The sequence below is a fragment of the Canis lupus genome, chromosome 6, assembly GCF_003254725.2.
Source record: "Canis lupus dingo isolate Sandy chromosome 6, ASM325472v2, whole genome shotgun sequence".
Classification (NCBI taxonomy): Eukaryota; Metazoa; Chordata; class Mammalia; order Carnivora; family Canidae; genus Canis; species Canis lupus.
This window is the reverse complement of record NC_064248.1, coordinates 420,366-444,684: the sequence shown is the minus strand read 5'-3', so window position 1 is coordinate 444,684 and position 24,319 is coordinate 420,366. Positions and strand designations below refer to the sequence as shown.

Genomic DNA, 24,319 nt, shown 5'->3' with positions numbered 1-24,319 from the left:
CTCCATTTTAAAATGTGAGACCTCAGAGGCACCTGGGTCGTTCAGTTGGTTAAGTGACCGACTCTTGATTTCAGCTCAGGTCGTGATCTCAGGGTCATGAAATCAAGCCCCACATCTGGCTCCATGCTCAGCACAGCGCATGTTTGTCCCTCCTCCCACACCTCACCCCTGCCTGTGCCCGCCCCCACTCATGCTCTCTAAAATCTTTAAAATAAATTTTTAAAAATGTGAGTTTATATATGTATTTTCATAACATGTAACCAAAACAGACAAAAAAACCCAGAAGTTAATTCAATTAAAATGTTCAGAATGATTGTGTTTTATGGATTTTTTTCTTCTATATACTTTTCTGATCTTCTACACATACACAGGCATACACTAAATTTATAATGAGAAATTATTTACTAAATCCCTACTTCCAGCTCACAGCTTAAGCTATTTCATAGGTCAGTATCTCAAACCAATATATTCAAAGACCAGTAATGCACCTTCCACCTAGAGTCTGCCTATCCCTCTCTGCTCTATTTAATGGTACAAAGTCCTCTCAAATTTCAGAGTCATTTCAACTTATTCTTCTGTCCCCGCATCCAGTCAACAATCCTAATGAAAAAATGAGTTTCAGTTCACAGGAAACAATATTACTGCAGAAAGCTCTAGAATAATGATTCAAGCAGCACTGAATAGCTAGAGAATGAAATCTCTCCTCCCACCCACCTCCCCAGGTCAGAGATACAGGAGAAATCTACAAAGAGGAAGCAATGGCCTTGGCTCAGAACCAAACTGTCCAAGAGGTAAAGGGGTAGACTCTGAGGAGGGCCAAAGTTGGACAATAAGCCCAGGGGAAAAACTACTGAGCATAATGAGTCAAGAGGCTGGGGACTGAAATGACCCTCCATTCTGATTGGCATTTATACATGAAAAAAAAGGAGAAACATGTAGTAAAGCTTCAAATGGCATTTTGGCATAAAGTTGCTGCCAAAACTGGCATTAAATATTGGTTGACATGAATAATGCACACTACCAACTTTTTACTGAATAAAAGTCAGCTCCAGATGAAAAGGTCATAACCTTTTTATCTTAATGCTCTTTTAAACATAGGTAATAGGGTGCCTGGGTGGCTCCGTCGGTTAAGCATTTGCCTTTGTCTCAGGTCATGATCTCATGGTCCTGGGATCAAGCCCTGGGTCAGGCTCCCTGCTCAGCAGAGAACCTGCTTTTCCCTCTGCTCCTCCTCCCTGCTGTGTACCCTCTCTTTCAAATAAATAAAATCTTAAAAAAAAAAATGTAATAAATGAACAAGGTACAGAATCCAAGGATCACAAAATACTATGGATGAGCCTTGAAACAGTCTGCTAAGTGAAATATACCAGTCACAAAAATACATGATACACACGAATATTGTATGACCCCACTTTTATGAGGTATCTAGAGTAGTCAAATTCATAGAAACACAAAGTAGAATTGTGATTGCTAAGGAATAAAGGAGATGAGGAAATAAGGAATTGTTTAATGGGCATGAAAAGTTTTGGAGATTGGATACACAACGATGTGAATAAACTTACAGTACTGAATTGTTTACTTAAAATGCTTAATTTGGTAAATTTTATGTTATGCGCATTTTGCCACTATGAAAAATGTTTTAAGAGAGTTAAATAGTATATAGAGAAAGTATCTCTCATTTTGTCCCCCAGCCACCAACGTCTCGTCAGAGAGGGCCAGCATTAATATATTCTTTCATCCTTCCGGGAATATTCTATTTACATATTTACGTAAATGACTTAAAAATATACCCACACAGAAATAGAGCTGATTCTTGAACAACACAGGTTTGAACTTCACCGGTTATACACAAATTGTTTTTGACAAATATAGCATAGTACTGTAAATGTATTTTCTCTTCCTCTTTAACATTTTTTCCTCTAGCCTCCTTTATTCTAAGAATACAGTGTAGAATACATATAATATACAAAATCTGTGTTAACTGACTTTATGTTATCAGTAAGGCTTCCAGTCAATGCAGGTTATTAGCAGCTAAGTTTTGGGGAAGTCAAAAGTTATACACAGGGAAATGCTAATTAAAACCACAACGACCTGACCCTAGTCAGAATGGCTAGTTTAAAAAGACAAGGAGTAGTAAGTGCTGGCAAGAATGTGGAGAAAAAGGAACTCTTGTGCACTGTTGGTGGGAACGTAAATTGGTGTAGCCACTGTGGAAAACAGTATGGAGGTCCTCAAAAAACTATAAATACTGTATGATCCAACAGTTCCATTCCACTGCTTAGGTATTCACCCAAATGAAAACACTAATTTGAAAAGATATATGCACCTCCGTTTACTGCAGTATTATTTACAAGAGCCTAGAAATGGAAGCAACTTAAGTGCCCACTGATGGACAGATAGATAAGAAAAGATGGGGTATACATACACACTGGAGTATGACTTGGCCATAAGAATGAAATCTAGCCATTCGCGATAATATGGATGGACCTAGAGGGTATCATGCTAAGTGAAATCAGTGAGAAAAAGACATACTACATGATTTCATTATATGTAGAATCTAAAAAACAAAACAAATGAACAAACAAAAACAAAAATTCTCACAGAGAACAAATTTGTGATTGCCAGGGAGGTGGGTGAGGGGATGGGCAAAACGGGTGAAGGGAAGAGGTACAAACTTTCAGTTATAAAGTAAGTCACAGGGATGAAAAGTACAGCATATACAGTCAATAATTTTACAGTAATGTTATATGGTGACAGTGTAATTGCATGTATAGAATTATGGATTCATAATGCTGTACTCCTGAAACGTAACACTGCATGTTAACTATACTTCAATTTAAAAAAATGCAGATTAGACTACACAGGTAGTCAGTGCCCCTAATCCACATGTTGCTCAAGGGTCAACTGTATTAGCATATAATATTTATCATTCATGCACCTTGCTTGATATTTTTATTTAAAATATTTTAAGAGGGCAGCCCCCGTGGCGCAGCGGTTTAGCACCGCCTGCAGCCCAGGGCGTGATCCTGGTCCCACGTCAGGCTCTCTGCTTCTCCCTCTGCCTCTCTCTCTCTCTCTTTCTCTCTGTCTCTATGAATAAATAAAATCTTAAAAAAAAAAAGATTAAAATATTTTAAGAGATGTTACTAAATTAGTTCACAAAGAACTCCTTTTAAGGGCTGCTAATTCACCATGTAAGAATACCATTAGTTACACAGGTAATAAAGTTTTGTCCAAAACTTTTGTTATTACAAGCATAGAAATGAATGTCTTCATACTATTTAACCCCCATGTATAAGAGTGTATATATATATGTATGTGTGTGTTTACAAGCCAGAAAAGAACTGCTAAACAAAGGGTATGTACATTCCTTATGACTGTGTGTATAAATGCAATTTTTATTTAAAATTTGTTATTGAATTATAGTTTATGTTCAGAAAAGTACATAAATTCTCAGTTTACAGCTTGAAGAATTTTCCCAATGTAAACATAACTCTGTAACCAGGACCCACATTAAGATAGAACATTACAAGCCCCCAAAAGCTCATTTTGTGTTCCTTTTCAGTGAGGTAACATTATCCTGACTTCTAACACCACAGATTAATTTCATCTGTTTTGAAACTTGTATTTTCACACCAGTTATTTCATTCACCATTATGGTTTTAAGAATCCACCATTTTTGTATGTTAATTCTTTTTTTTAAAGATTTTTTTTAAATTTTTTTTTTTAACTTTTATTTATTTATGATAGTCACAGAGAGAGAGAGAGAGGCAGAGACACAGGCAGAGGGAGAAGCAGGCTCCATGTACCGGGAGCGCGACGTGGGATTCGATTCCGGGTCTCCAGGATCGTGCCCCGGGCCAAAGGCAGGCGCCAAACCGCTGCGCCACCCAGGGATCCCTTTTTTAAAGATTTAAAAATTTTTTCATTCATTCATTTATTGGGAGGTAGAGAGAGAGGGAGAATGTCAAGCAGGCTCCACACTGCACAGAGCCCAACAGGGGGGCTCAGTTCCACAACCTCAAGATCACGACCTGAGCTGAAACCAAGAGTTAGAGCTTAACCGACTAAGCCACGGAAGCACCTTCCCTCCTTTCAAAAGATTTTATTTATTTTGTGGGCCAATTCATCGATTTTTTTCTTCATGGATTCTGGGATTGTGTAAAACTTAGGAGCAACTGGAACTTTCATATGTTGCCAGTAAGAGTGTAACCCGGTACACCTATTCTGGAAAACTGTTTTCAAAAAACTGAATATATATATATATATATATATTCTAGTAGTTCCATTCAATTCCAATAACAAATTGGAATAACAAATGAGTACTTAACACCCACCAAACACATACAAGAATGTTCTAAGCAGTTTTATTCATCTTAGCCAAAAGAAAAAAAATGTACACAACCAAAAATTCTATCAACAGCAGAATAAAGTGTGCCATAATAACACACTACACACAGTAAATAAAAGAACTGCTACATGCAACATAAATAAATCTCAGACATAACGTTAAGCAAAAGAAGCTAAACACAAAAGAAGACTTACTATATGATTTACTTCAAAACCAAAACCTCTGCATAGAGGTCAGAAAAGTGGCTTACCAAGGGGGGCTGACTGGGAGGCATATAAAGGAAATTTGGGGGATGCCAGAGATAGTCTATATCTTGATCTACATGATAGATTCTGTGTGTATACTCACAAATGTATTATTGGTCCCTTAAAATATGTATACTTTCCTATCTGTGAATTACGTCTCAATAAAAGTCTTTGTGTTTATGAGATGACAAGCTAGCTTTTTTTCCTCAAATGGCTACTAAGTTGATCCAACACTACTTATTGAAGAATTCACTGTTTTATTACCTGTAACAGTTCTATAAACATAAACAGTTTATGTCACTACTGTCAACTCTGTTCCAGGGATAACCTGTCTGTCTGGAGCCTTTCATTACTTCAGCTTTAACACTGACTTTAACAGCAGCAACCCCCTTCTTCATGAGTATTGATTTTCATATTTTTTATGAAAAATTCTGCTTTGGTTCTGTTTCATAGAAACCTTAGAATCGAGTTTTGAAAAGCCTGTGGAAATATTCACTGGGATTACACTGAGTTTACAAATTATGTTTTATCAAGTCCAAAATACCTTCAATGTAAGATGCACAATTTTATGCAGCACTAAAAAAAGGACACTGCCACATGAACAGACTCCTGTTTTGTGATTGAGGATTTTTCTTTTAGGCCTATTAAAATACATCTTTTAGACTTACAGACTGTTTCGTCTTTATTTCTTTTTTAAGATTTTATTTATTTATTCAAGAGAGACACACAGAGAGGGAGGCAGAGACACAGGCAGAGGGAGAAGCAGGCTCCCTGCAGGTAGCTCAATGTGGGACTCCGGGATCACACCCTGAGCCAAAGGCAGACGCTCAACCACCGAGCCACCCAGGCATCCCAGACTGTTTTGTCTTTATATCATAGGTGACTTGTGCTTATAATTAAAGGAAAATAAGTAAAATAAATTCATTAAGATGTTCATAAATAAAACTTCTTCACTACTACAACATTGCCAGAAATGAATGGAAGGTTTCTTTAATTTCTTTTGTTTTAGAGATTTATTTACTTATTTATTTGACAGAGAGCAAGCAAGCACATAAGCAGGACAAAGGGCAGGAGAGGAGAGAGAATCCCAAGCAGACTCCCCATAGGACTGGTCCAACACAGGACTTCATCGTAAAACCTGGAGATCATGACCTGAGCTGAAATCTAGAGTCAGACACTTCACTAAGTCACCCAGGCACCCCTGGAAGGTATCCTCAATTTTAAGGCATATCTCAATTTTAAAATGACAAAATGCAAAAGTGTATCTAGTAATACACAACACAACAATTTAGAGGGCATATTGACATCTTTCTGATGTGAGAGTTATCCTATTCAAGTTATGTGTCATGTATTTATTGAATTTTTTTATGTCCCTTGTTAAAGTTTCATATTTTTCAGATATACTTTGCTTTCTTGTTTTTTTTATAATGTATTTCTGTGTAGACTTTTTTCTTTAACAATTGTTAAGAAGATGTGCAAAACCTCTCCCTAACAGTATTACTCAAGGCCAAATGCGTATTTCTGCAGAATGTTGTAAGCAGACTCTAAAACATATATGCAAGTGCAAGGGGCAAACAATAACCAAGACTCATTACCTACTGGTGATCAGGTAATTCTCAAACTGGAGACTCTACAGGATTTTAGTTAATGTGATTTTACCTACTATATTTATCACATTTGAAGTTAACACAAAATTGTGAAATATTTACTTATCTAAAAATAACATTGTATGTTAACTGAGTTTAAATAAAAATTTGAAAACAAATAGGCAGCCCCGGTGGCGCAGCGGTTTAGCGCCGCCTGCAGCCCAGGGCGTGATCCTGGAGACCCTGGATCGAGTCCCACGTCAGGCTCTCTGCATGGAGCCTGCTTCTCCCTCTGCCTATGTCTCTGCCTCTCATTCTCTCTCTGTGTCTCTTTGAATAAATAAATTAAAAACCTTAAAAAAATGAAAACAAAAATAACAAAAAAACAAGAAACAGATTACATATTAACAGGGATAAATTCTTCATGAAATATAACTGTTTTCCAAAACATAACAATTTAATGAAAAGAAAGGCAGTGTTTTACATTTTTGTAAGTAAATCTCCTTAATATCTGGCTTAAGAGGAGACAGTTGGAATTGTCATACCTGCATTTACATTCATTTTTTTTTTTTTTTGCATTTACATTCAATCTGTTTCAATATCACATGTCATGCAGCCTCTAGAAAACCTATTGTACACTTGGTGAGGGAAAAGAGTAAAATAAGGTGAATAACATCTTATTATTACTATGAAAATAGTTTTTGATCTCAAAGACTCTCTGAAAAGGTCTCGACCTACCTGGTCCCAGAAATGAAAGGGACATAGTCCCAGAGAACTACTGAAATAGAGTAGTTAAGATAGTGGCACCCTGGCACAAGGACACACAAATAGAAGAATAGAATACAAGAGCCCAGACAAATCCTTTTGTACACAATCAGCTGATTTATGAAAAAAATAACTCTACAGAGCAAGGGAGAATAAGATCTTAAACTGGTGCTACAATAATAATAACTGAATAGTCATACAGGAAAAAAATTAAGTTGACTCCAACCCAGACCACTAAAAATATTCCACTTAGAATGTTGATCTAGGGATCCCTGTGTGGTGCAGCCGTTTGGCGCCTGTCTTTGGCCCAGGGCGCAATCCTGGGGACCCGGGATCGAGTCCCACGTCGGGCTCCCGGTGCATGGAGCCTGCTTCTCCCTCTGCCTGTGTCTCTGCCTCTCTCTCTCTCTCTTTCTCTCTCTCTGTGACTATCATAAATAAATTAAAAAAAAAAAAAAGAATGTTGATCTAAATGTGAAAGGCAAAATTTAATAGAAAGTATCTTCATGCAGAATATCTTCAACACTAGGATACAAAAAGCTCCGATTATGAAGGAGAAGGCTATTTATGTTAAAATTAATAATCTCTGTTAATGAAACACCTTTAAGAAAACAAAAAGGCAAAGCAAGCAACAGGGTAGAAGAGGATATCTGTAATATAGCTTACCTGAAAAAATATATATGTATATGTATATACATATCTTACAATATACATATATACAGATATACAAACATATGTTAATGTATCTTAAAATGAGTAAGATGAACACCAGGCAGAAAAATGGGCAAAAGATTTTAATGAGACTTTAATGAGTCTTTCAAAGAGAAGATAATCCAAATGGCCAATAAACATATAAAAGGCTGCTCAACCCCATCAATAATCAGGGAAATGCAAATTAAAACCAAATAGGGGGGATCCCTGGGTGGCGCAGCGGTTTGGCGCCTGCCTTTGGCCCAGGGCGCAATCCTGGAGACCCGGGATCGAATCCCATGTCAGGCTCCCGGTGCATGGAGCCTGCTTCTCCCTCTGCCTGTGTCTCTGCCTCTCTCTCTCTCTGTGTGTGTGTGACTATCATAAATAAGAAGAAAAAAAAAACAAAAAAACAAATAGGAATTTAAACAGAACAACCACTTTGGGAAACTATTCTGTGGTTTCTAATAAAATTAAACACCTACCCTATGACCCAAAAATCCACCCTTCAATATATACCCTAGAGAAATAAGAGTGTGCATGCATGTGGGTGTGTAAAATCATACAATGGCACTAAACAATAAAAAATAACTGATAAAACCAACAACTTGGATGAACTGCAAAAAACACTATTATGTTGGGCAAAAGAAGCCAGACAAAAGAGAGTACATACTGTTATGAGACCATTTACATCAAGTTCAAGAATAGGCAAAACAAATTTATAGTGATAAAAGTCAAAGCAGGATTGTCAGAGTAACAGCTTCTGACCGAAAAGGAGCATGAGAGAACTTTCTTGGGTGATAGGAATGCACATGCATATGTGAAAACATTTTCAAGCTGTACATTTAAAATCTTTGCATTTTAATGTATATGAAATACATCTCAACTACCCACAAAAATCCATTACATATACACCAGAATGGTTAATAAAATTTAACAGATTGACAATTCCAAGAGTTGGCATACAGGTAGAATAACAGGATATCTGATATATTGTTGGTAGGAATCAAAATTATTGCAATTACTTAGAAAACAGTTTGGCATTACCAACTAAAATTGAAAATACATAAAAGTGCTCATAGCATCATAATTCATACCTGCTTCAAAGTGAAAATAATTTAAATGTCCATTCAAAAAAAGGAATAAGTTAATTGTGATACGTTTGTCTAACAGAATATTCAGCAATGAAACAAACTATAGCTCTATAAAACAGATGAATCTCACAAGATAATGCTGAGGTGGAATAAAGAATACAAACTAAATGGTTCTATTTATAAAGTTCAAAAGGCAGGGAAAATTAAACTACCAAGTTTAGATGCAACCTTAGGTAGAAAAGTAAGAAACTATCATAAAAGAAGTCAGTTAATCTTGAGAAGGAGGAAGAGAATATTTAATAAGGTGAGAGTTAAAGGAGGGCTTTCTGAAGTGCTGACAATCATCTATTTAATGACCTGAATGTTTGTTGGCTACAAGGGTTACAGTTTGTGATTATTACATGAAAAAAGATGCACAGCTCAATGACTCTTCCATGTGTATGTTACAAATCAGAAAAAAAGATTAAAAAAAAAACAATTGGACCTGCTGACTGATTGGATTTCATGGAGAAACAACCAAAGACAACTCCCAGGTTTCTGCTTTGCACAACTGCTTAGGTGGTGATGCCTTTCACTGGAATGAGAAACAGCATTTTCAGGGGAAGAATTTTTTTTTAAAGACTTACTTACTTACTTTATTTATTTATTTATTCATTCATTCATGAGAGACAAAGAGAAAGAGGTAGAGACATAAGCAGAGGGAGAAGCAGACTCCTCACAAGGAGCCCAACATGGGACTCGATCCCAGATCCCGGGATCACACCCTGAGCCAAGGCAGACAGACGCTCAACCACTGAGCCACGGGTGTCCCAGGGAAGAGTATTAATTAAATCTTGGACATGTTAAATATAGTACTTTGAAGACATCCTAGCAGAGATGTCCAGCAGGCAATTACATAAACAGAATTAGAGTTCAAAGGAGAGAGATAAATTTTAAGACTAGAGGGATGTCTGTGTGGCTCAGCGGTTGAGCATCTGCCTTCAGCTCAGGGCATAATCCCAGGATCCCAGGATCGAGTCCCACATTGGGCTCCCTGCATTGGAGCCTGCTTCTCCCTATGCCTGTGTCTCTGCCTCTCTCTGTGTACATCTCTCGTTGAATAAATAAATAAAATCTTTAAAAAAAAATTGAGGCTAGAGACATAAATTTCCAGGCTAGAGATCTAAATTTTAGGTTCATCTTTGAGTGAAGCCATGGATATGGATGTGACTTTAGGGAAAGAAAGACTGACAAGAGGGTGTAGGACTGATCCCTGGTGTGTCAACATTTAGTGGGCAGGTACAGGAGGATAAGCCAGTAAAGAAAGCTGAGAAGGAACCAAGTGGTAGGAGGAAAATCAAGAACATGTCATGAACCATTAAGCAAGGGAAGAGAACGTCTCCTGAGTAATAAGTCACCCACTGCAGGTTGATGCATAGTTAAGAAAGGATATGGGTTATGTGCAATACTTAGCCAGTTTTTTACTCCAACTCTTTTTGGTTTAGAGACAAGTAACAACCCAAGAGAAAAACCAATGTTTCTGAGAACGGCTGAAAATTTTTGTGTTATCTTTAGAAGTGAGGGATCAAGTCTCCCTGACTGTTCTTTTTCTCTGACTCTCAGGAAGAAAGTGGACAAATTTGAGAGCACTGATTGGGTGTGTGTGATACTGGACAGAATCACCATTAAAAGGTAAGCCTCAAGAGGGCTTTCTTTTCTCTAAGTGAGAACCAGGGCCAAACCTACTACTTAGGCAGAAAAGGCCTGAGGCATGTGGCCAAGGCCAGATCAGCAGTCAGCCCAAGCAAACGTGCTCTCTGGTTACATGGCCCTGAGCATTGACAGGAATGAGTTAGATAGAGCAGGCTCTGCTCACATCACATGGGAAAAATCTAGCCATGTTTGAGAATTGAAGAGATGAACGGGGTCCATCTCACAGCCTGTTTTAGTTTGAAACAATTTAGGCTTAACTGGATTGAGAAAAAAATAAAAAAGCATTTCCATGTGAACCCAGCTGGGCTCATTCCAGTCTTTTGTCTTGGGAGTTTAGTGCCCAAGTCCCAGTTAAGAATAAAATGCAAAGTATTTTAGTTTTCATTTGCAGGTACAAATATTAATACAAATTTCCTCCTCAGGGACCCTATATACTTGAAAAGAGTGGCTATAGACTGGAGAGAATTCTGTTACTGGGATCCCTGTTCAGAATACCATCATGAAATTTCTTAATTTCCAGCACTACATCCATCATATACAAAACAAAACTACAATGGGCATCTAGGTTAAAATAATAACAGGTTAGCAACTCCAGAATAAATAGGTATGTTTGTTCCTTGATGGGAAAATGTAAGTAAAGGTTGACTCTGTCTCAAATCCATCTATAAATTTAGTAATAATTCTATTCAAAATCTCATTGGAATGGTTTTTTAGAGATCAAAATAAATTCTAAAATTCACCTGACACAGTAAATGCATAAGAATAGCCAAAGAAATGTTTTAAAATGGGCATATTTGCCCTATCAGATATCAAACTATTTAAAGCCACAGGGGAGAGAGGGACTGTAGTAATGTAAATGTGTAGAAAAACAGACAACATATTACTGGAACAGAATTGAGAATCCAAAAAGAGACCCTACTGCATATAAAGAAATTCCTGTGTCATTTCAAATATGGTCAAGTCAATTCATGGAGTTAGGCAAAAGCCCACCAATTTAGAAAAGTTAGATCCCTACCTCACGTCCCACACTAAAGTAAATTCCACTCAAACTAAAAGGAGCTAGATATGAAAAAAATTCAAACAAAATACATGAAAGTTAAAAAAAAAATCTTAGGATGCTAGAGAGTTTGCTAAATAAGATTAAAGAAAGAAAACAACCTAAAAGTTACCAAGAAGTCAAAAATGGCATCACATAAAAAAGTTTCAACTTCTGTTGAATAAAGATACCATTAATGAAATTAAAAGGTGAGAAACAGGGGGTCGGGCGGTTTGAACGAAACGAAGATGGAATCGAAGCCAGGCACAGGCAGTGGACACGGTCCCGTCGATAGCCGAAGATGGCAGTGAACGTATACTCAACGTTCGTCACCAGTGATAACCTAAGTCGACGTGATATGCTGGCCTGGATCAATGAGTCTCTGCAGCTGAATCTGACAAAGATTGCACAGTTGTGCTCAGGGGCTGCCTATTGTCGGTTTATGGACATGCTATTCCCTGGCTCCATTGCCTTGAAGAAAGTGAAATTCCAGGCTAAACTAGAGCATGAATACATCCAGAACTTCAAAATACTACAAGCAGGTTTTAAGAGAATGAATGTTGACAAAATAATTCCTGTGGACAAATTAGTAAAAGGAAAGTTTCAGGACAATTTTGAATTTGTTCAGTGGTTCAAGAAGTTTTTTGATGCAAACTATGATGGAAAAGACTATGACCCTGTAGCTGCCAGACAAGGTCAAGAAACTGCAGTGGCTCCCTCCCTTGTTGCTCCAGCTCTGAACAAACCGAAGAAACCTCTCAGCTCTAGCAGTGCAGCTCCACAGAGGCCCATTGCAACACACAGAACTACTGCAACCCCTAAGGCTGGCTCGGGTGTGGTGCGAAAGAATCCTGGTGTGGGCAATGGGGATGATGAAGCAGCTGAATTGATGCAGCAGGTCAATGTATTGAAACTTACCGTCGAAGACTTGGACAAAGAGAGAGATTTCTACTTTGGAAAGCTAAGAAACATTGAATTGATTTGCCAGGAGAACGAAGGGGAAAACAACCCTGTATTGCAGAGGATCGTGGACATTCTCTATGCCACAGATGAAGGCTTTGTGATACCTGATGAAGGAGGCCCACAGGAGGAACAAGAAGAGTATTAACAGCCTGGACCAGCAAAGCAACATCCGAATTCTTCACTCCATGTGCTTAACTGTAAAATATCCCCTTTTATTATTCTTAGAGGACTCACTGGTTTCTTTTCATGAGCAAACAGTACCTCTTCTTAAAGTGCACTTTGCAGAAGTTTCACCCCTTTTCCAATGAGTTTGAGTTAGGAGCTTTTACCCTGTAGCAGAGCAGTATTAACATCTAGTTGGGTCACCTGGGGAACAGAGAGGCTGACCATGGGGCTCACTGTGTGGATGCTGGTAACACTCACTGCTGGAGAAGGTGCTTTTATGTCATACACTGAGGTGGAGTCCTCAGTAGAGAAATGTAAAGACTGATTTGAATTTTAAGCTAATGTGAAATCTTGGCAGAGAACGTTTTTATAAATAAATGCCTTAAGAGTATTTAAAAAAAATAAAAAAATAAAAAAAGGTGAGAAACAAGAAAATATATGTAATACATACAACAAAAAATTACTGTGATACCTGAAGAATTCCCTCTAACCAATAAGAAAAAAAGACAACTTAGAAGAGAAATAAATGCACAAAGGTATAAACAGGCAATCTCCAGAAGAAATTCAAGTGAACATTAAACATGTCTATACAAAAATTAGGTTATAGGTTCATCTGTAACCTATATTCTACATGATTAAGTAATTTTTTTTTCAAAACTAAAAGAAATCATAAATACTCATTCATCAGAATGAGACATGCCCTTCTAATCTTAAAACCTATGGGAAAAAATTACATAGAAAAATAATTAAAATTTTTGCACACTTAAAAAAAAAATCTATGTACTACAAAAATTAATGCCTAGGTGGCTCAACGGCTAAGCATCTGCCTTTGGCTCAGGGCGTGATCCCGTATTCTGGGAATGAATCCTATATGGGGCTCCATGTGGGGAGCCTGTTTCTCCCTCTGCCTGTGTCTCTGCCTCTCTTTCTGTGTCTCTCTTGAATAAATCAATAAAATCGTAAAAAAAAAAAAAAAAAAGAAAAAAGAACATGGCAAAAGTATTAACAAATGTTAAAATATCCATATTCTCTAAATATATAAGGCATTTGTCTAATCAACATAAAAATTCTAAGATGTATACAGGCAAGACTAAAGAGAAGTGCAAACAATAAAAACATGAAGGGGATCCCTGGGTGGCTCCACGGTTTGGCGCCTGCCTTCGGCCTGGGGCGTGATCCTGGAGACCCAGGATCGAGTTCCATGTGGGGCTCCTGCTGCATGGAGCTTGCTTCTCCCTCTGCCTGTGTCTCTGCCTCTCTCTGTGTGTCTTTCATGAATAAATAAATAAAATATTAAAAAACAATAAAAATGTGAAAACCAACTAAAAGTTGCTTCTGCTTGGGGGGAAATGTAAATCAAAACAATGAGATGATATTTTTCTTTTCTTTACTTATTTATTTATTCATGAGAGACACACACAGAGAGAGGCAGAGACACAGGCAGAGGGAGAAGCAGGCCCCATGCAGGGAGCCCAACGTGTGACTCAATCCTGAGTCTCCAGGATCACACCCTGGGCTAAAGACGGCGCTAAACCGCTGCGCCACCACGGCTGCCAGAGACGATATTTTCCATAAAACAAATTCATAAAGGTCTAAATAATGAGAATACCCAATGACAAGGGTACAGGGCTCCTAACATTCTCTTACACTCATTACTAGTAGAATTTTTAAGAACAAGAAAAAATAGTTGTGACCTGTTAAATGAGGGGAAAAAAGATATATGAGGGGAAAAAAGATATATGTACAATATGATCTCAACCATTTTTTTAAATATTAGCTACATCTACGAGCACTTACTTTTGTGCCAGGCACTGTGCTAAGACTGTTTATACATACTGATGGATTGGTGTACTTCATATTCCCAATAATCCTGGGTTAGACACTACTGTTACCCTCATTTTATGAAGTGGAAACTGAGAAGAGAGACCAAATTATGCAGCCAAGAATTCAATCCAGGTACTCTTGCTTTAATGACTGTGATCTTTACTCTTAGCATAATGCACAAGCAGAAGTAAATTAAACTTTTAAAAGCAGAAGAATTGATTATACTCCACTTTTAATTCTTATTTTGTCATGGATCTTCCATGATTTTACTTCTCAAAAACAATGATTCTCTTTGAAAAGGCCAATTATCACACAAGAGGACAACAGCATCTTGACATTCCCCTAAATTACAGATGCTTTATAACAAAAGAAACTGTAGTTTATAATCTAATGGTTTAAAAGAATTTTTTGGCAAAAGAATGTTTTTCCAAATGAAATTTTATGTGAATCTATACTGAAAAACAGATTAAAACAGTATTTCATTCTATCAGTATATTTTAAAAGCTCAAGTTTATAACATTTACAATGAAGGTCTTTTGATTAACACAAACTTTATTTAAGTTATGGATAATTGGGGGCGGTCAGACTTGTTCTGTTCTGATTGCACAGTATCAAGAAAAACCTGATCCAAAGAGATTAGCAGTTGCAAATGCTAATCTTTTTTTAATAGTACATTAATGCTCTAAGGCTTTTATTGTACCTGTCCAAAAGTCTAAGTAGAAGAACATTTCTAAGTTAAATCTCTAAGAATAAATTGTATAATCAAGACATCAGTATATTATGCATAAGGCAGTCACATGTTATACCATAAAGCAATGAGAGTTCTATAGTAGTGAATTTGCTGATATAATTTTACAAGAGCAAACAAGCACTAGCCTGAATTTTTTAAATACCAATATAAAGCTATAATCCTAATCAGTAGTCTTCTTAAAAATTCAAGTATCTACACACAGAAAGCAATCCTGAGTGTTGGCATTATGGATATTTTTATTTTTTTCCTTTTGCTTATTTTCCCTCAAATATTCTAAATAATTGCTTTTTTACTTTTTATCTTAAAATAACTATAAATCACAAGAATTTGCAAAAAAAAAAAAAAAAATGCACAGGATGGTCCCTAACACACTTCACCAAACCTCCCTTGCATAACTAGAGTACAATACCACAACCAAGAAACTAACCTTAGTACAATCTAGAGTTTACTGAGACTTCACCAGTTTGCAATTTTATTAGTTGTAGCTTCAGTGTAACCACAATTAAAATACAGAATATTCCTTCCCCACAAGGCTCCCTTATGCTACCTTCCTTAACCAAGCCACCCTTTCCCCAATTCTGAACTTTCTGGCAACTACTAATCTGTTCTCCATCACTATAATTTTGTTATTTCAATAATGTTATATAAATGGATTCATATAGTGTGTAACCTTTAAAGACTGGCACTTTTTTTTCATCTAGCATAACACCATTGAGATAACCTGGTGGTATAAATCAGTGGTCTCTACTGATTTAGCATGTTATACATTTGAAAATATATACATGCTTATAAATGTTTTAAAGTTTAACATGTTAAAATGTGAATCAAATGCTTATGAAATCCCTGCTGCACTGCCACAGAACTAGGAGTTGGGGGGAATGAATTTTGGAAACTGAACATCTAATACCTGTCTAGTACAACTGAATATAAATACTACAGAGAAGAGAAACCCCAGGATCAGTGTGTATAAGTCTTGTCCATGTTTACAAGAGCATGTGGTTTACAAGAATGCCTGGTTTTGCATTTTTCTGGACAAGCTCTAGATTCCAGTCCTTTCTCCACCCAAGTGGGTCTATCATTCAAATAGGACCACTTGCTATTCCTTCAAATGGCCACCATCTTCTGCTTTTCTTCTTGCTGTTCCCTGGAGTCTTCCACATCATCAAGGAAATGAATCCCTCTTAAATTCTACTTCTGTATCGTAGTTTAGCCAGCACCACACCCCAGGTCCAATTCTTCTGATTCTATGTACAGTGGATCCATGACTCAACACCTCTCTCGGAAAGAGCTTCCCCACCCTAGTACAAATTCAAACCAATTTCCCCTCCCACCCCAGGTGCCTAGATGCCCTTATCTTCCTTCTCTTAGCAATTCTGCTAAGTCTTCCTGATAGCTCACCCCTCTGCATGCCTGTTCACTAACTAGGTGAGACAAATGCCTTGTCTTCACAAGTTTAGGCTTCGAAAGCAAATACTCCAGAAACTTCTTGAATACCACGCCTTCATAATAATGTCCTTGCTTTTCCAAAAATTGCTCTAAACAAGTAAAAGCTATAATGCAAAATCTAGGCATTTTTTGGCATACAGATGTTAAAAAAAAGGCACCAATGCTTGCATAGTTTTAAATATTTGGCTAATATAGGTATCACTTGATCAATATCATATCTAAATGGAATTCAAAGTAGTAGCAAAGAGCTTGGACTTTTGAGACAGGTTGCTTGGGTTAGAATCAGGCTTCTGCCACCGTACTATCTAAATCAACTTTCAGTTACGTTCTGTGTGCCTCAGTTTTCTCATCTGTAAAATGGTGATAAAAGCACCTCATAGGGGCAGCCCGGGTGGCTCAGTGGTTTAGCACCGCCTTCGGCCCAGGGCCTGATCCTGGAGACCCAGGATCGAGTCCCACGTCGGGCTCCCTGCATGGAGCCGAGCCTGCTTCTCCCTCTGCCTGTGTGTCTGCCTCTCGCTCTCTCTCTGTATCTCATAAATAAATAAATAAAATCTTAAAAAAAAAAAGCACCTCATAGGACTGTTATGAGAATTAAATTAGTAAAGCATTTAGAACACTGCTTTGCACACAGTAAACATTATCTTACATATTAACAGTTATCTCTAACACATGGCAGTCCAGTTACTCTTCGTAATGTATTCTTTCCTCTTATACTCTAAGTTCATACTGCTTCTGAAATTTCCAGACCAAGAAACAATAACATAAGAACCAATATTTTATTAGTCAAAACTAACTTCTAGAACAAATTTTCTTTTACATACTAGCAGTTATTAACATTGCACCAAGTACGAATATAAGCACTTAAATACATATGGTGATGGAAAGAATGCTAGCAAAAAGTAGGGTATAGATCAGAATGTATAACATGATAACTTTGTTTAAAAATGGGAAGAAAAATATGGTCATATTTATGCTTGTATATGCATAAAATGGCTCTGGAAAGTTTCACAGCTGCTTACGGAGAGGGAGAACTTCAAGTCAGAGTGAAGGGGTATGAAAAAGACTATTCACCATGTTTGCTTTAGTATCTTTGAATGTGAAGCATTATCTATACAAGAATTCAACTGAAGGGGCGGCTAGGTGGCTCAGCGGTTGAGCATCTGCCTTTGGCTCAGGTCATGATCCTGGGGGTCCAGGGATTAAATCCCACGTCAGGCTCCCTATGGGGAGCCTGTTTCTCCCTCTGCCTGCATCTCTACCTCTCTCTCTGTATCTCTCATGAACAAATGAACAAATAAATAAAATCTTAAAAAAAAAAAAAAGAGGGATGCCTGGGTGGCTCAGTGGTTGAGCGTGTGCCTCTGCCTTTGTCTCGGGACGAGATCCCAGGGTCCTGGGATGGAGTCCCGCATTGGGTTCCCTACGGAGAGCCTGCTTCTCCCTCTGCCTATGTCTCTGCCTCTCTTTGTGTCTCTCTCATGAATAAATAAAATCTTAAAAAAAAAAATTCAACTGAAAAGAATGGGGGGGGGCAGTCCTTAAATAAGTACTTTGGAAGCTAGGCTTCTAGTCCCCATTTGCCATTAATTGTTACCTTGGGCAAGCTGTTTAACCTCTGAGTCTAGGTGGACAAAGCAAGGGGCAGCAAAGACTTCTAGGTTCTATTCTAAAAATGTAAGATCTCAGGGTACCTGGCTGGCTCAGTTGGGGTCATGAGTTTAAGCCCCATGTTGAGCAATAGAGCTTACTTTAAAAAAAGAAAAAAAGGGATGCCTGGGTGGCACAGTGCTTAAGCATCTGCCTTTGGCTCAGGTCATGATTTTGGGGTTCCAGGGTCAAGTCCCATATCGGGCTCCTCGTACGGAGCCTGTTTCTCCTTCTGCCTATGTCTCTGCCTCTCTCTCTGTGTCTCTCATGAATAAATAAATAAGATCTTAAAAAAATAATTAAAAAAAGATCTTAAAAAAATAGATCTCAATAAAAGAGGTAGTAAGTAGATGGCACTACTCCTTTTTTTAAGCCATGAGAGGTACTAGTTCAACATTTTGCAAAAGAAGGCAACTTTTTGAGGAATTGATAGTTTTCAAACGCTATTTTAAAAATGTAGAATTGTCAAGCCTATTAATCTTTAAGGATCACTTGTGCTAATCTTAACATAAAAATCCTTTTTAGAAGGGGACCTGGGGCACCTAAGTGGCTCAGTGGTTGAGCGTCTGCCTTTGGCTCAGGTCGTGATCCCAGGGTCCTGGGATCAAGTCCCACATCAGGTTTCCTGAGGGGAGCCTGCTTCTCCCTCTGCCTATGTCTCTGCTTCTGTGTGTCTCTTATGAATAAATAAATTTATTTTAAAAAGAGGGGGTCTAATGTAACTTGCAGAAAATACCTATCAAGAATACTTTGCACATGGACGCCTGGGGGGCTCAGTGTTTTAGAGTCTGCCTGCAGCTCAGGGCATGATCCCAGAGTCCTGAGTCGTACTCCACATTGGGCTCCTTGCAGGGAGCCTGCTTATCCCTCTACCTCCCTCATAAATTATGTATTTTAAAAAATACATAAATGACTATAACTAAAACAAAAAACTTATACTACTTAGAGGCATTTATTATCAGAGACTGCAAAAAAAGGTGATACCTCCAATCAATGATAATAGCTATAACTAAGTATATAATTTATTCCAGGTATCATCCAGGTATTTATTCTTTATATCATGATTAATCTCACTATTCATCTGGCAAAGTAGGTATTAACAGCCCCATTTAACACAAAAAGCAACTGAGGCTCCGTGAAGATAAGTGACTTGCTTGAGACCACAGCCTAACAAGTAGCAGAGGTAGGAGCCCACCCAGAATCTTTGGATCTGAGCTCTGTACCAGATGAGGGTTATTTAATGTTGACTGGGAAACTGATGCAGCTTTGCAACAGACTATTTACTGATTTATATAAAAATGAGGAAAAATAAGGAGAAGAAAGAAAATCTTTTGGGATCCCTGGGTGGCGCAGCGGTTTGGCGCCTGCCTTTGGCCCAGGGCGCGATTCTGGAGACCCAGGATCGAGTCCCACATCGGGCTCCCGGTGCATGGAGCCTGCTTCTCCCTCTGCCTGTGTCTCTGCCTCTCTCTCTCTCTCTGTGACTATCATAAAAATAAATAAATAAATAATAATAAATAATTAATAATAATAATTAATTAAAAAAAAGAAAATCTTTTAATAAAGCTAGTTGATTCTTCTATTCTGAAATTCTGTCTACAAATTGAGTTAAAATATCCTTTCTTTAAATGAAATGATGGTGAAAGTAGCTAGTGATGTGAGTTACTGTTGCTGTTTTTATTGGCTAGACCTGGCCAAAAAAAAAAACACAACAAACAAACAGAAAAACTGGCAACTCCACTGCACCCTCCCAATTTGGGTGGGGGGGGGGGGTGGATTCCTTTTGAAATCCAAAGTCTGGGGGAAACCTGGCTGGCTCAATCAGTGGAACATTGTGACTCTTGATCTCTGGGTTGTGAGTTTGAGCCCCACACTGGGTGCAGAAATTACTTAAAAGTAAAATTCAAAAAAAAAAAGGAAAGGAAAGAAATCCAAAGTCTGGGAATTACTCCCTTAGAGAGTTGGCTCCCAAAATACTTGAGGACTTTACACACACACATCCTTCAAGATTCTCTCATTAATCTCTATTCTATTTGGATCAAGAGAGTTAAGGATTGAGAAATGCAAATAAAGTGGGTTTTAGCAATCCAAAGTCACATGAGTTAACAGTGGGTTCTGGTAGAGGACTCTCCTCAGGATTCTTTAAATCACATAATTTTTCTTATCCTTTATCTGCAATTCTACTCCCTCTAACCTGGGCTCAGACTTTCTTTTCCTAAAATAGTCATATTTTTTAATACTTCTGCTAAGTAACAACAATACTGAAGTCAAATAAAAAGAATTACTTGAGGTCTCCAATAATGTGATTTTATTTAAAGCCATTCTGACAAAACAAAAACTTTTAATGATGTTTATTCTCCCTATTCCAAAAAAAAAACTGGTCTATAAATCGGACTCAAGCCATTTTAATTTCCAAATTTCTGAACCTCCATTAAATATATATATACATACACACACACACATATATATGGCATATACATATATGTAGTTTTGCAAGTAGTCTATAAACAGGCTGATCAAACTGAATAAATGTCTTGAAAATAATTTTATGGAAAATAAACTTTATTTATGGAAAATAAACTCCTTTTGTTAGCCATGTCTTTTTTTTTTTTATTTTTATTTTTATTTTATTTTTTTTTGTTAGCCATGTCTTATTTCTTACCTATCCTCCTTTAGAGAACACTGGATTTAAAATATTTTGTGTACACAGCTACACAATTAAACATTAGTTCCAATCACAACATATTAAATTCACATTTAAAACTATAAAGAAAAAAAACTATAAAGAGGGGTGTCTGGGTGGCTTAGTGGGTTAAGCATCTACCTTCTGCTCAGGTCAGGATCCCAGGGTCTTGGGATTGAGCCCCACATCAGGCTCCCCCTCAGCAGAAAGCCTACTACTCCCTCTCTCTCTACCTGCCACCCCTCCTGCTTGTGCTCTGTCAAATAAATAAATAAAATCTTAAAAAAAAAACCCTATGATGAGATCCACTTATTTTTAGTCTTACTTATATACTTATATATACTTACTATACATATATACTCAATATTCTACTTGATGTTATTTATTTTATGGTGCTTTACTAAAAATTTAAAAAAGAGGGACTACTGGGTGGCTCAGTGGTTGAGCGTCTGCGGGATCAAGTCCCATATCGGCCTCCCGGCAGAGAGCCTGCTTCTCCCTCTGCCTATGTTTCTGCCTCTGTGTGTGTGTGTGTGTGTGTCTCTCATGAATAAATAAATAAATAAAATCTTTAAAAAAATTTTTTTAGAAGGGCACAAAAACATGGATCTTAAAGGATATGTGAAAATATTTATAGTCTATACTTATTGCATGATTCAAAAACACTCCTTTTTAAAGGAAAGTCAATTTTAAAAATTTAATCATACAGTTTGAATAACATAAAGCACTCTTTCCATGCCCACAAGTTAAAAGGTCCAGTTTAATTTATTATAGGCTACAACATTTGCAAATCTAAAATTGGTGATAAATCTGCCTAAACTGCATACTAATCTAGTATCAAAAGTTATTATTTCCTTTTCTTAAAAATCACTTGAAATCTACTGCTGGATGGACTCTTCACTACATATTCATTCAAGTAACTTTGGGTGCGAGGAACTTTTAAGTATAAAAGTCCTTTCCATTGGAAGTGAAATAAACATACAAATGTTTGCATAAAATACACTCTGTGGTTCTCAAAGGGATGCTGAATCTATTAAGTCTACTGACTTGGTTCAAAATACCCAACCAAAAATGTGAGCTTTCTGTCACATTGATAGATTGTAACTGTTAACTAATATCTACATTTTAAACATGTGTTTAATGTAGCAATAATGATGACTATTTTCCCACTAAAGCACAGGATTTTGGTTTAAGGGCAAATGAGACAGAACCCTCTAAGTGGAAAGAAAAAGATTGGCAACCTGAAGTTTGTAAACAATAACAAGACAAACTCCAATGCTTGCTTGTTCATGTAATCACCAATATGTAGGTCAAAATAAACTAGTGAGCTATACATTACCGTCTACCTAGCAATTTACAGATCAACGGGGGGGGGGGGGGGGGAACTGCTTGAATATAACTACTGTTAAGAAATGCAACATATTAAGCATGTCTCTATAAAAATTGCAACCTATCAATTTTGAAGTCATTTATTTTACGTTTGCTACTTTTAATGAACTCTCCTCTTAAAAAAAAAAAAAAGCAGCCACTTCAGGATGTAAATTCCTCTTCTTTTCCAAACTAACTTGCCTAGGAAAACCTAGTGCAGAAAACAGAATGTGACAGATAAATCACTAGAACATTTTTAAAAACTTGAAGCTATCAGTAAAACAAACCAATCCCTCTACTTAGGCAAGGTGTGTATTTTTAATCTTCTATGAGTTTCCCATTACATTAATCTACAATGTTTAAAAGTCTACCTAATGCCCCTCTATTGACTACACTTGACATACCCCTCTATTTTAGGTAAAGAAAGCTTTAACTAGACCCAAAGTCAGGCCAATTCCCCCTCTTGGGCGCACGGAAATAAACGAGGGGGAATCCAAGAAATCAGATATGTTAAGTGCCGGTATCTTCTTCCAGAGTAGGGTCAAATTCGTGTCTGTCTGCAAATGTCACCGTCTCAAGAAGTCTGCAAATTCTCCTTAGCGCTGAGTACAAAGAGGCCTGACCACAGAAACACCTGTCCTAGCAGCGGGGAGACGGTGGGAAGGCAAGCCCCGAGCCCACGCCGGCCGCACAGCCTCGGGCTGCAACCAGCCGGCACGAGCGGCGGACGGTGACCTCGCGGCTCCCCCGCGCAGGGTCCCACACTCCCGACCCAGCTCCGCCCGCCACAACTGGGAAATCTGTCCAGCCGGCCGGGACCCACCCTCGGCGAGCCCTGGCGCTCCTTCCCGGCCGGCCCCAGCCTGCCCAAGTGCTCCCGGCGCGCTCCGGCCTCCCGGCTGCCTCCGCCACCTCATCCGTCCTCGCCGTCTCGCCGCCCCGCCACCGCCACCCCCGCGGCCCTCCCGCGGGCCGCGGGCCGCAGCCCCCCGCCCCGGCCACCTCGCAGCGCCGTCGGTCCCCCCGCGGCCCGGTCCCCGCCACCCCCCAGGCCCGAGCTCCCGCCGCGCGCTCCCCACCCCCAGCCTCCGCCCTCCCCGCGCTCGGCCGCTCCCGGCCCGCTCCCCCCGCCGGGCTACCTGGAGGCCAGGGCGGCGGAGCACTTCACCCAGGGCCCCAGGTCGCAGAGGGCCCGGTGCTCGGGGTCCCGCTCCTTCTCCCGCTCCACGTGGTAGGCGTAGATGGAGAGCAGGATCCCGGCGGCGCACACTGCGTACCGGGCCACCCGCTCCCACCGCGGCACCGACACTCTCAGCAGGACGGGCGCCGCCATCTTCCCCCCGCCGCCGCCGCCGCCGCCGCCGCCTTCGCCGCCGCCGCCTCCCTCCGCCTCCACCTCAGCCGCCGCCGCCCGTCGGGGCCCGACCCAGCCGCCGCCGCCGCCGCCGCCGCCTCCGCCGCCGCCGCCACCGCCGCCGCCGCCGCCGCGCCCCATTGGCTCTACCGCCTCCTCTGGGCCCCGCCCCCACAGGCCCGCGGCCCAACCGCCCCGAAAGGAGAGGGCCCGGCGGGGCGGAGAAGGCGCGCGCGGGCGCGGAGGGAGGGGCGGGGCGCGCAACCGTCGGGAGGCCGGCCCGGCAGGCGGAGACTGAGGCGGCGCGGCGCGCGCGGCGGGCAGGACCGAGGGGGCGGGGCCGGGAGGGGCGGGGCCGGGAGGGGCGGGGCCGGAGGGGCGGGGCGGGGCTTGAGGGGCGAAAGGGGCAGGGGGCACTGAAGAATAAATTCCAAAGACACCAGCCTGCGGGACTGAGGGAGCCCTCGGCCCCTCCCCCCGGGGAGGGGTGATCATCAATTGCCAGCGTATTTTCCTTTCCTGTCATTATTATTTGATATTTTTTGACCCAATCCAAATTATCCCTGGCCAATGCCCAGAGCTCCAGAGCCATGCTTCCATTACCTGTTGTTCCCCACCAAGCACCTTCGTGTTCAACAGGTGCAAACTTAAATATC

At 39.5% G+C, this 24,319-nt stretch overlaps 2 protein-coding genes across 2 annotated transcripts in view; one reads left to right on the top strand and one right to left on the bottom strand.

Moving 5' to 3' along the window:
- The window catches only part of VKORC1L1 (vitamin K epoxide reductase complex subunit 1 like 1), a 67,349-nt gene extending 43,636 nt beyond the window's left edge, over positions 1-23,713 (bottom strand). The window contains exon 1 of the mRNA XM_025425718.3: positions 23,449-23,713. Within this exon, the coding sequence (XP_025281503.1) occupies positions 23,449-23,642 (194 nt within the window). The 5' untranslated portion in view covers positions 23,643-23,713. The remainder of the gene's footprint in view (positions 1-23,448) is intronic.
- On the top strand, positions 9,294-13,570 carry LOC118354988 (microtubule-associated protein RP/EB family member 1-like). The gene has a single exon (XM_035717637.2). It carries the CDS (start codon positions 11,761-11,763, stop codon positions 12,565-12,567), a length of 807 nt encoding a protein of 268 aa, XP_035573530.1. The 5' UTR covers positions 9,294-11,760; the 3' UTR covers positions 12,568-13,570.
- Positions 23,714-24,319: the final 606 nt, after the last annotated feature.